Raw genomic sequence first — 14,129 nt, forward strand, 5'->3', positions numbered from 1 at the left:
ATTTGGATCTTCATATCATTAGTCCACTAGAAAACCATGCAAATATTAAATAAACTCAATAGGCTGGTTTTGCTTCTAATAAGCATTAATTCAATCTTAGTTTGGATCAAGTGCAACGTTCTATTTTATTACTACAGAGAAAAAGGAAATCTTTAAAAAAAAAGGAAATTTTAAAAAATTTGAATTATTTGGATAATGGGAGTCTATGGGAGACAGCCTTTCCATAATTCTGAGATTTTTTTTCAGATAACAGGTTTGCGAATAACTGATCCCATACCTGTATATAAAGATGACAGATAAAAACATATGAAACAAATTACGGACCTTAGATATTTTGTCAAAATATGGCTGTTGATGGCAGTTGTTTGCAACCATTATCAACAAAAAAGTATAATATGCTATAATTATTATACCATTCCTAACTTTTTGGTAAACTAAAATCTAAAAAATAAAGTCTAATTGGATATATATTGGTTATGTTATAGTAATAAAGTTGCAAACAGAATCGTATTTTTTTTTTGCACTGCAAATGTCCATAAAATGGACAATAATTACAAAAATCACACATTGCAAATATATGTGCACACTCTGTGTTTGGTTTGGTTTGTTGGTGGATAAAATATTCGCAAAACAGTTTTGCAAATTGCTAATTGAAATTACTGTCATTGCTATTTTCGCTCACAGCAACCTCGCACATTGGCCACACTCACACAAACAACCATCTCATTTGTAAGCCATTTGTGGAAACTTGTGTTTGCGCTGTGCAAACTTCTGTGACCACACAGAGGGGCAGATTTATCAAGGGTCAAATTTCGAGGGTTTATCCCTCGAATTCGACCCTCGAAGTAAAATCCTTTGAATTTGAATATCGAATTCGAAGGATTTTAGCGCAAAAGGTTTGATCAAATCGATCGAATAAAAATCGAACGATCCGAACGATTTTAAGCGATCGATCGAATGATTTTTATTCGATATAAAAACCTACATCTACAATGTCCCCATAGGCTAACATTCAATTCGGTAGCTTTTATTTGGCGAAGGATTGAGTCAAAGGATTTTTTAAAGATACAGTACTTTGATTATCTAATGGTCTAATGGTTGAATGGTCGAAGGATTTTTACTTAGAATCGTTCGAATCATTCGATTTGATCAAATTCGATCGAATTTGACCAATTCGATGGTCGAAGTACCCAAAAAATTACTTCGAAATTCGAATATTTTTGGATTCAAACTATTCACTGGAGCTTAGTAAATCTGCCCCAGAGTTTTTTTTTGCTGTGTATTATGCACATCTTATTTTTACACACACATTATGCACATCTTATTTTTACACACATTTATAGCACATTCTCGAAAAAATCTGCTGATGGTATTTTTCTCATTACTACTGACCAATGTTGACTTATTGTAATAATTGACTTATTGTAATAGTCTGTGAATTTCCATCTGTATTAGAAGAGGCACTGTTGATCATTTGTATAAATGTTAAGAAACTTATAACATAATTGCAATGAGAAAATACAGTATGTTACTTTGTTACCTTTTTTACTCAATTTCAATTTGCAGAACATTTTATAAAAGATAAAGCTGAGTGCGCTCTGAAAACAGTCACATTTCTGAGATGCACACTAGTTAGTCCAGTGCTGGCTTTTGATTTGCTTGAATAAAGACTCATTAGCAGCCAAATGACTGGTATTAATATTCTGCTGCACTCGTTTTGTTCATTTTTATGTTCCACTTACCATTTACGTTTATTTCATGTGCTTTGATTTGTTTGTAAATATTTTGGAACTGTACAAGGTATCTGCAACCAGCGTCCCTCCAAGTTCTTGATGAACTAGAGCTTCCTCCGCACCTCACTCATCCAAAAGTACTTGAGAACTTAGGTTGGACATACCTTGTCTATGTTCTAATCCATTCTGAAAAATTGCATCCTACATTTTTTTTCCAATCTCGCTTGCCAATCCACTTAATTGTTCTTTTCTTTAGTTTTTAATTGCATTTATGCATCCATTTAATTTGTGTTGTTTTAAGCATGCATTCTCATCTGTTATTTTGTTTCTTTTAGGTTTTGTTTTGTTTCATTCGGTTTCTCTGGATGCGTAGGTGACATAAGCCCAGAGGCAGAAAGAGGCTCTGACATGGAGCAGTAGCTTTCTGAACTAGTGCATCCTGGGAGTGGAATACAGTATCTATGTCTATGACCTTATTTTTGTCGAATATAAGCTTCCTGGGACAACCTGTTATTGACCTATATTTGGTACATATTAATGTACAGTTCATGGACATAACAGACTCATTTTAAAAACTAACTCCCACTTTGTGCCTTAATCCAATCCTGAAGTGTCAAAAAGTAAAATAAAACTTGAAAACATTTTGCAGGATATTACAGTACTACCAAACTTAACAAAACTAAACCATGCAATAGCATTTTATTTTAATGAGTTCCTATGTTTTGTGGTTCTAGTAAAGTTATTTATTGTTGTATTGTGCTTTAATAAATGCTATTTTACTTACAGTATTTTATCTGGTGTAATTAAGATACTGGTCAACTCAGCCCGTATCCAATGCTAACTGTACATTCATTTTCAGAAGATTTTTTATTATTTATTTTTTTTACGCTTCCTGAAAGTGCTTCATATTTAACCATGGATAAGTTCTAATGGGTCATTTGCATCCAAAATATTGACAGAGTCTGTAATGATTTGTTTCTGTTTTTTATAAGTAGGACGAACAATTATAGACATTTCCCAAACAATCTCCAATGTCCAAAATGTATTAAAATTAATTTGAATTTTGGAGAGAATTTGGGAGAATTGCCTTCTTTCATAGAAGAAGATACAGCAGAGGGATGCATTAGTATGTTCTTAACACAGTATTATTATTTGCAAAATTTATTTTTTAAATGCTACTGCTACTACTGAAGCTTTGCCTAAAATTGCAAAATCTGTTAATTTGAGCCTCCTTTAATATAGCAAGATTATTGGTTGCACTTATGCAAACATAATGACAGCTTTGATTTCAATATTATTTACCATATAGTGTTTTTTTCAAGCAATGTAGCAAACATATAAATGTAGTCAAAGTTAAACTAAAATTATGGGAAAATATCATAGGTTACAAATCAAAATCTATACCTTTCTGGTATACAGATATACAGATGTATTATCAGATGTATTATCTTAGTGCCATAGTGGTAACATGAACAGTAAACCTTAAAAAATCTTCTTAGGTAACTGGTGAGTGGAAGTCTGTATACATGTATAATAGTGATGTGCGGGCTGACCCGATACCCACAGGACCCGCGGGTCGTACGGAGTCGGGTCGACCTCGCAATGCTCCTCGCGGGTGGCTGGCGCGTGACGGTTGTGCTCTTCTCCTGCTCTCCCCGTCCACCACCTTCAAATGCCGGCATTCGGGTTACGGTTTTATAGTCTCGCCCCGCCCCTTTTGTGACGTTATCGGCGGGGTGGCAGGGGTCTATAAAAGGACCATGTAAGCGCGGGTGGGGGCATCTACTGAATATCACATTCACACACAGGGACATTCACACACAGTAGGGACAACTTTATTAAGAGTCTCTGCAGCTGTCTAATGGTATGAAAACACCTGTTTATGTCCTAACATGCTCTGTAATCTTTGCAGTGACTATACAGTGTTAGTAGCCTTTTAACACCTTAAGGTGTATATAGTCATCATCGTTCCAGACGCTTCACAGATGTCTTCTAATCCACCAAAGAAGAAGCTTAGAGGTGGCCAGTTCCAGTCTTAAATAGGAATGAACAAGTCTATTTGTAAGGATACCTCTACTAATTACCAGTTGGATTAGTGACTTAAGCCAGGATATTATTACAGACCTACATGCCAATATAGATGGCTGACCTCCCCAACACTGAAATCTACCCCAGGTCTATTTGCGTTAATTATTTACTCTCAGTGATATCTCATCACTGACTAAACCTCCCAAGGCTGGCATAAACAATCCTACAAAAACAATGGAGCATCAGTTTCTGTAAATGTTAAATGAATTACAGATTCCAGGCAAAGCCAAAAATGTTGCTATATACAATGAGATTGTGCCCATTGCTTGATACATATTCTTATTTAGGATTACAGCAACACTTTGGGGGCAAAACTCACATTTTTTTTTTTTTTAAACTCAATTTTTTTTAGATTTATTTAAGCCGATGCAGCAAGAAGCCAGAATCCGAAAATAGACAATCTCAGACCTGAAAATACACAATCTCAGACCTGCTGAGGTTGTGTATAAGTCAATGGCAGAGGTCTCTATCCTATTTTGAAGTTTCTGTGGTCAGCACTGGAATTACCTGGAAAATCTGACCTTTTTGGGCAAAAATCCAAAAATTTGAGCTTTTTGGGAAAAAGTCCCAAAAAAATTGAGTGATTTGGGAAAAATTTTGAAAAAATCATACAATTTCGGTTGTCACACGATTTTATCGAGTTTTAACCCGAACTGATTAAATTGAGCTTTTTTGATAATAAATAAGGTCAAATTGGGGATTCTAGTTGGGTCAGACTTTTTTTATTTTAATAAAAAATGTCACATGCATGCCTACAGCAGGATGAAATGTCTCAAAACCAAGGATTGCTTCATCATTATATGTGTATTAACAGGTCAAAGATCAACCACCAAGTTCCCATGTGCCCATGTTGAACAGCTCTGTGGGATATTTTGTCAATGGTCATGGCCTTAATGTAAATACATGGCATTGCTCTATGTGAATACATAAAAGCCTGCATTGTTGGTGGTGTGCTAGGGTTAGACTTCAGATATACAACCAAACAAAGGATTTGTATGTGCACAAACTGAAACCCCGCTGGGACTGGAATGCCACAGAGCATTATTCACTAACTGTAGCAATAATATGCTAAACGTACAAGGCTTCACACATACCACATGGGAATACATATACTTTCATTGATGAATCGCATATGTAATTAAAACATGAGATTTTGGAGACCTATTACAAAGGTATACATGATTTTTCTGTGACCCTGTACCTGATGTAATGTGAAGAACAATCCTAGTCACCTATGTATTTGGTGGGATACATTTTTAATACAGGACCAAAGTAGCATCAATTCCAAAAAGGAGCTATGAATTGAACAAAGCACGATTTTGTATTTAACTCAATTCCTGTCATAAAAACATATTCCATGCCTTAATGCAATGAAATATTTAATTGCCTATTTTTTAGATTACACATGAATGGTTTTAGCCTTTTTTAAGTCACATACTACTCAGTATTCATTTATTACACAGGGGTTAAGCCTTGCAGGTAAGTTATTCACGCTAACTTTTAATTGATTGATTGCCTTGCCGTTACATTAGTTTAACCTGATATTGAAATAGCCCATACTGTTTTAGACCTCACATCCTTGTCTCCTTATAACAAATGTATTGGTACAATAAGACTACAGCATTTAGACTGGAACTCTTTGTACTAAACATAAGGAAGGTCATATGACCTATTAACCTTTAGCCTAAAGGTCACACATCACTCAGTGCTCCAGTTGTAAAATGGATACATTTCTCTCTCTCTTTGTCCATTATGCACACGCCCCACGTGAGAATTTAAAAATGATAGACAGGCCTTTAACTAGCTGCCTTAAAATCTGAACTTGTATGTCAAGGAGATTCTTAAAAATGAATATGGTGGGCACACTTAAGAGCATACCTCTGAGATAACCTAACAGTTTAAATGCCTAAACATAATGAATCTCTAATCTTTACACACACCAGCAGCACACTTACTGAAACACCAGAAATACCTTATTAATAGCTGTAGAAAGAGGCAATGATCCAATAGATTTTCAATTAATAATGTGTGAAAGCATATTTGCCACTATGCACAGGGCAGCAAAGTGAATGCCAGCAATTACCTTTTTGGCAGCGTTATCGAAAAGGGAGAATTTAGATCCATTTACTTTCAGTCATTTACCTACAAAAGAGCCTTTGTAATGCTGATGTTTTATGTTCCACAATGAATGCCGAATTAAGTGTTTTTTGAATTAATTGTATTTATTGTGTCTATATATATAGAATAAATCTTAAAATCATTTGTTTCACACTGCTCCAAAAATACTTAAACAATGAATGAACCCAGCAAATAATAATATATAAATACAGGTACTTTCCCTCTCCTTTGGTGCCTTCCTTAATAATGCCATTATGCTGGGTAATAGAACATTACAGTCCATCTTTAAAAGGGTGGTTCACCTTAAAGGGATTATGTCATGATTTTCATGGTGTAGTTTAGTTTTTAATTTCAAATATACACTGTTTACACTGCAAATAATTCACTCTACCTTGCAAAATTTAATTCCAAACCCAACAATTGTATTTTTTAGAATTGTAATTAGGGGTGATTTTGGGGCTGCTGCCTCCTAAGGCAGCAGCCCAGATGCCGCCCTCCTCTCCCGCTCTGCGCTTAAATAGCAGTGTTGGAGCCAGTCAAAGGGGGGCATCATCGCTAGCGTATTGAGCGCAATAACGCTATCTGCACTAGCGGAGCCAGATTTGTAGAATACGGAACACCAGTAGAAGCCAAGAAAGGTTCGTTAAAACAATTGAAGTTTATTCAGCATGTTTAAATCCAGATACAGCGTGCCCAAACACAGTAGGGGCCATGCACTCAACGCGTTTTGCGGCTTCACGCCACTTCCTCAGGAGCTACTGGCCACCATCCCCCATCTTCCTTAAATCAGATTTTTTTTAATTTTTTATGTGTGCACTATTTTTATAGGTGTGCACTATTTTTTCCTGACGTCAAGACCAAGAAGTGATTCGTTTAGGATAAACCTGAGAGTCTCATGAGATAATAATAATAATATTTATATTTAAATATATATATATATTTAAATATAAATATTATTATTATTTTATATATATATATATATATATATATATATATATATATATATATATATATATATGTCCCCCCATTTAATCATGTTTATTGCGATTGTTGTAACTACCCCTTATGGGTTGATAATGTTTTTAGGGGTGGGTTCAGCACTGCGGGTGATTTAAGGAAGATGGGGGGATGGTGGCCAGTAGCTCCTGAGGAAGTGGTGTGAAGCCACGAAACGCGTTGAGCGTATGGCCCCTACTGTGTTTGGGCACGCTGTATCTGGATTTTAACATTCTGAATAAACTTCAATTGTTTTAACGAACCTTTCTTGGCTTCTACTGGTGCTCCGTATTCTACAAATCCTGCTCCTACTGTTGGCTGTGGGGGATCGCGGCCCACGTGTAGCACATTGGAATGCAACTCAGTCGGTAAGTCCCACTATAACTTTCTGTTTCTTGCACTAGTGGAGCCGAATTTCTTGCTTTTTTGCCGCCCCTCGTAACTGCCCACTCGCTGCCGCCTGAGGCAAGGCTCTCACCTTGTCTCATGGCAAGAGAGGCCCTGATTGTCATATTGGTATAGGCAGACATCTCAGGTTATTTTGCCTGGTCATGTGTTTTCAGAAAAAGCCAGTGCTGCACTACGGAACGGTTTTCTGACAGGCTATTATTTCTCCTGCTCAGTGTGACTGAAGGAGTCACCGTGGGACATGGATATTTACTACTGAGTGCTCTTTTTATCAACTAGCTGTTATATGTTTACCTTCCCATTGTTCTGCTGATGGGCTGATAGGGGGATGATGGGATTCCAACTCTCAGTGCAGCAGTAAAGAGTGACCGAGGTTTATCAGAGCACAAGTCACATGTCAGGTTTCAAAATTAAATTTTAAAAGAAATCAGTTCTTCTTATTCTTCTGAGGACAGCTTTCAGGTGGGGGTTACTGACTCTGTAAGACTACTGTTTAATTGCTATCACTACTTTTTGTTACTCATCTTTATATTCAAGCCCTCTCCTATTCATATTCCAGTCTCATATTCAAATCAGTTGCATGGTTGCTATGGTAATTTGGACCCTAGCAACCAGATTGCTGAAATTACAAACTGGAGAGCTGCTGAATAAAAAGCTAAATAACTCAAAAACCACAAATAATGAAAGGAATGAAAACCAATTATAAACTTTTCCAAATATCAGTCTCTACGTCATACTAAAAGTTAACTGAAAGGTAAGCAACACCTTTAAGGTTGCTCTGTGCATTTTATCACTATCATATTTATTCCAGGGTTCCCTAGATTCGGTGCATGCTCCTGCGATACGTTCATAAGAGGAGGCTGGGCTAGCGTATTGAGCCTTATAGTGTCTTAATAATACCATGACACTAGCAAAAGGATTATTGCTTGTCAGAATGTTTTTTGAGGAGCATTAAAAATGGTTCTGTATCTGCACCACTAGTACCAGATTCACATCAACCTGTTGGCTGTTTTTTTAAATCCCAGTGGCCCATCTGTAGTAGTAAAAATAAAAAAAAATACACTTGAAAAATAATGAATGTTATGAAGCCAGTCTACTATGGGTCATTAACAGTGTCAAAGTGCTATTGTTTTCACTATCAACCACTTAATCAGTAAAACGGCAAAGCATAACAATTACACTGAATGTCTTTTCACCATCCATTACTCAAGTCTGCTAATAATGTTTCCTGCATCCTCGTTTGTGTGAGCACATTCCTGTTTTTGGCCTTGAGGTAAAGAAGTAGAAGCCTCTGCTGCCAGGTCACACTGCCTGCACTACTTTGGAGTATCGCGAATAAGACAGGTACAGGGAAGAGCTACTGTAAAACTGTGAGGTTACATGTGATGACATCCTGATAAGATCTGTAAAGAGGATGACAAAATTATGAATTTTATGACTATGAAGATTATGAAGAAATATTTACTTTTGAATATTTGAACCAAATTTTAAATTTATAGATTATGAAGATATATATAATGTTATTTACCATAATTATGAAGGTTTCTGTATAACTACAGGAATGAGATCTGTTATCCAGAAACATATTATGCAGAAAGGTCCAAATTACGGAAAGGCCATCTCCCATAGACTCCATTTTTTCCAACTAATCCAAATTTTTACAAATGATTTCCTTTTTCTCTGTAATAGTACAATAGAACCTGGTACATGATCCAAACTAAGATATAATTAATCCTTATTGGAAGCAAACCCAGCCAATAGGATTTATTTCATGTTTACATGATTTTCTAGTATAAGGTATGAAGATCCAAATTATGAAAAGATCAATTATACAGAAAACCCCATGTCCAGAGCAGTATGGATAACAGGTCCTATAACCGTATAAGGGCTACAGAGATTTTACCTGTTTCTAGATGCCCAGGACATGTGATCAGAAATAACCAAAAGGTAAAAAATGTGTGACAAAGACACCAAAGAATGGGACCTTGGCTCAGAATTTATGCTTGTATTGAATTGGTCCCTAATGATAATGTTAATAATGCTAGTGGTATTATAGAAAGCTGAATATGTATCAAAAGCTTAGAAAAGGCTGGCAGGGTTTTGTTTATATAGAGATCCTTATCTCCAGGGAAAAACAAAAGAAAATGATCTGAATATAAAAAGTGTGAACGGAAAAAAAAGCTGAATGATGTGCTAAAAAATACGAATACCTTGAAAAATCTGATTTCATTAAAAGCAGTCCAATAAGATAAGCACAGCTTCCTTTTTTTATTTGCTTGGTATTAAAGGTTTTCGTAGTTTTAATACTTACAATAACAATTCGATTGCTAGTAAATGGACCCCATGATGTTTATAGTCTATTCTAATAAAAAATAAATCATTAATTCTAAGTTTAACATCTGTGGGTTGTTATGTTAAGCATTTTAAATATATATATATATACAGTAGATGTCTCTATTATTCCTGAATAGTTCCATAATTCCAAATGCTGTTTGGGTCAGCTACCACTAATAACAGTCTCCTTTATTGCACTAATAAACTTAATCCTGTAAGGGATTCCTGGGCCCACCATTGCTTCCACCTCTGGGGCCCCCACCTCAACCTTGAGCTCATCCACTGATGTCACAACACCCCCTCCCTCCCTTACGTGTAACTATTCTTCTTTGCAGCTGCGATTAGTAGGGGAGGTCGAGGGAAATCCATGGTTTCAGGTGGGTCTAGGTCAATGATTCCCACCAGGGTCAGGGCCCACTGGGGTTTTTTTGCCGGTGCCCCACCAGCCTGGTCTGACCCTGGCCACAGCAATAATTCCCTTGTATACCCTCCTAGCATGTTTATTGCCAATTACAGGATTAAAGGAATTGTTCAGTGTAAAAATAAAAACTGGGTAAATAGATAGGCTGTGCAATATAAAAAATGTTTCTAATATAGTCAGTTAGCCAAAAATGTAATGTATAAAGGCTGGAGTGATTTGATGTATAACAAGTCAGTCAGAGCACTACTTCCTGCTTTTCAGCTCTCTTGGTTTACACTGACTGGTTGCCCTGGCTACCAGACAGTAACCAATCAGAGACTTGAGGGGGGGCCACATGGGTCATTTCTGTTGCTTTTGAATCTGAGCTGAATGCTGAATATCAATTACAAACTCACTGAACAGAAATGTACTATGTGGCCCCCCTTCAAGTCGCTGACTAACTCAGAGTTATAGAGCTGAAAAGCAGGAAGTTGGATTCTGGCTGTTTTATTAGACATCTGTTCACTCCAGCCTGTATACATTACATTTTTGGCTAACTAACTATATTAGAAACATTTTTTATTTTGCACAGCTTATCTATTTACCCAGTTTTTATTTTCACACTGAACTATTCCTTTAAGGCAACCTTCAAAGCATAACTTTTTTTAAAAAAAACACAGCTATTTTACAAGCTTGCTTGTCTTTAAAGCTGAGAAAATATTTGGCAGAAAAATTCTTTTCATGGACAGAGATAAAGTTCTGTCCATCAGGAAAAAATCTTCAACTACTATTTGACAGTGTTTTGACAAAAGCTTTCACTGTGTGTCTTCCGGACATGAATACAATTAACTTCTGTTTAGTCATGTGCTGACTAAATACATAAACATCTCTACATGGCTTGTGCAAGTGAAGAAGGGTTTATGTATGAGCATTTCCTGTTGTTCTGTCATTAAACTTTCAACACCATTTAATAACAGGACTTGGGAAATGCAAGGAATTCACTGTGCTCTGTCCAATGTGCTGAAAAGTGAATGCTGCTCCAACTCTCATTCAAACCTTCTGCAAGACAGTAGGAATCACTTACAGGCACCAGTATAGTGTGCAAAGTACAATTTTAGATGCAAGTTGACATGATTTTTTTTCCCCGCAATTCCAGTGTAATTTCGACCCATGCACTAAAATGTGCTCAATTGCATGTGCACTTTGATGTGGATTGGAAACAATTGAGATGAAAATAACTTCTTGTAACTATAGCTGGTTAAATATACATGTGTTCAGCTGTGGCACAGGCTATATTTCAAATATGGTAACTATGACAAAACTAATAAATGTACTTCCCTGCATGTAGTGTACTATTTGTGATACTTATAGTATATTTGCATGTAGTTTTAACTGACAATCCTGACTCCGATAAGTATACTGATTTATAAAGGAACACCCTGATTCCACCCACTAACCTTACTTACTAAACACATATTTTAGGTAAATGAAATACATCCTGGATTCAGATTATCTGAATATATCTGTATGCAGAAAACTACAATGGTCTTTCCATTTATGCGATAGTGATAGTCAAAGCCTCAGAAGTTTTATACATTAATATTCATAAATCATAATGCAACATGATGTTTCTTTTAAAGGAATTTACAAGCCCCGGATTTGTGGAAAGGCCACCTAGGCCCGGCCTAGGGCGGCAGGATTTTAGGGGGACGGCATGCTGCCCAACCACACCCACATTGGAAAATACAATCATTTTTTAAATTTCCAGTTCGCCAATCCCCATTGCTCCAGTCCAGATGATTTGCATGAATAAAGGGGGGGGGACAGGGGCTACGAACGGCAGTGGGCCTAGGGGCGCCCACTATGTAAATCCAGCCCTGGGAATTACTGTTTTCTCACCAATGAAAACTCATTTTGGTGATTAGCTTTATAGTCTTTTTTTTTTTTAAATAGTTTCCGTCTCTTCATGTCCCGATTAAACAGTTTTGATTTTGAGTTTATAATGTGCAATTGACAAAATCTCTTTTTTGTCAGCTCAGCAACTGAAACAGGAGGTTAGTGATCATGAAAGTATAAATTTCACTTGTACATTTTTATAACACTAGTTATACTAAAAGTAAAAATGCTCAAAAAAAACATTGCACAAAATGAACCCTTATATGTGATTATTACATAATGATCAACTCTCACCCAAATGATATCTATCAGATACAGATCAGAGGGACGAGAAAAATAATTTTAATGAAAGGCATGTAAAGTGAAAAAAAACCTCAAGTCACCATTTTTAACCACAAGTCTTTCCCAGCATTCCAGAAGATACCAGATACAACATGTAAAGGAAGCCCGGTCCCTACTGTCTCTTCAAGCAAGTTTTTATGTACTAGGCTTCCTTGCTCTGTATTGGGCTGTGTCATGCACCTAATGCTCATCACAGTAGGCAACTGACAAATTGGCACTGGTATAGATAAATTCAAGGTTCGGTTTTGATTATTTGACACTGACGTTATCTCTACATCTGTTCTATTAAACCAGTGGTTCTGCATGTATAGTTTGACATTGAAGTATCAATTAGCAGGGACCATCATAATTCATATCTACAAACAAGGATATGTATATGCACAAAGCATTGTCTTTAAAAGGAAGGAACCCTTTGGAGAAGGTAACAAACATAACTAAGCAATCCTAAGTTTCCCAGTATGTATGTTATGTGTGACATTCAGCTAGCTAAGACCATGGATTTTAGATTCAATTGCAGGTTGGCACAAAAAACTGGACGTCTCTCCAAAAATATGATGCAAATAAAAAATATTTTATTCCGCAAAAAGGAACATCTCAGGGCCAGAATAAAATACTGGATATATTTTCCCTCATTCCCCTTTTTCCTGTTACCCTTCTTTATTATATTAGCTCAGACCACAGGCCACAGCACAGAGTAAGCACTAAATCAGAGTCTGACACCACCTTTCACGTTTTAAATGCAGTTTATCTGGCTTTATTAGGAACAAAATCCACTTCTCAGCACACTTGCTTTACATAGGATTAGCATTCCCAGTTCAACACCCACATTGGTAAAACATTAAACTTTAACACAAATTTCCAGCACTTATAGTCATGCATGTACACAAGTCACAGAATCCTCTGTTAGACTCACACAGTCTCTTGCAAGGGTTCTCCATTTATCTTCCCAGTCACTTGGAGCTCTCTCCAACACTTCAGGTCAGTGGGGAAACACAGTCTCCTTTCCAGCTATTCTCACACACATCTCCTTCCTGCTCATGGAGGCATCCTTAGGCCACTCACCTTCTCTAGCACAAGAAGGTCTCCAGGGGGAGCACTGAGGTGTAGTCCCACACCTCTTTTTATCTGCAGCTCACTTGCAGCTTAATTACCTAGCTACCTCTAATTGGGCAGATGAAAACACTCAATGGAGCAAGGAATGGAAGGCCCACCCTGCTCTCCTCCATTCACTCCAGGGACCCATTCATCCGACGTTCCCTGAGCTGGTACACAAAAACAGGCACTCTTGCTGAAACACTATACAAATTTCCCTGGAGTTCTCCATTCACCAGTCTAATACTGGCGAAATATACACATAATCAGTATCTTTTCATAGGCCCCTCTTACATCTGGTACAACTACTATGCATGAGTGACAGGGGTTGGATCTTGTAGAAAATAAATATGGGTTACCTCACGCTAGCAAAGAATATAATAATGAATGAAAATAAACTCCAGGTGTAGAGTACCCCACATATTGCCCTCTTGAGAGGCAGAAGGGGAGAGCTCTTGAGGCAGAACTATAAACTGAAATGAATTGAGGTCCACTGGGATATATCCATGTAGAAAAGCATGCCATTAGGAATACTTGGCATTGAGGCTATGTGGATAAATTTGCTGAGAATGAATATATCTTTCACAGATGGAGATTTTAATACTTTAAGCGAAATCACTGCCTCTGTCATTGCGTCAAGTGATGATTAAATGCGTCTGCCTTATTTTACAAAAAAACATTTCTTATTTATATCATATTTAAAGGAGCTCCGATTCTTGTAA

The 14,129-nt window shown here is 36.8% G+C and overlaps 1 protein-coding gene across 3 annotated transcripts in view; it reads left to right on the forward strand.

Annotated features, from left to right (window-relative positions):
• Positions 1–14,129, forward strand: part of ntrk2.S (neurotrophic receptor tyrosine kinase 2 S homeolog) — a 134,797-nt gene that overhangs the window by 83,744 nt on the left and 36,924 nt on the right. Inside the window, 1 exon segment of one of the 3 annotated variants that reach the window (NM_001096798.1) lies at positions 2,069–2,518. The exons of the other annotated variants lie outside the window; for them this stretch is intronic. Within the exon segment in view, the coding sequence (NP_001090267.1) occupies positions 2,069–2,115 (47 nt within the window). The 3' untranslated portion in view covers positions 2,116–2,518. 3 annotated transcript variants of the gene reach the window in all.

Source organism: Xenopus laevis, chromosome 1S (genome assembly GCF_017654675.1).
Source record: "Xenopus laevis strain J_2021 chromosome 1S, Xenopus_laevis_v10.1, whole genome shotgun sequence".
Lineage (NCBI taxonomy): Eukaryota > Metazoa > Chordata > Amphibia > Anura > Pipidae > Xenopus > Xenopus laevis.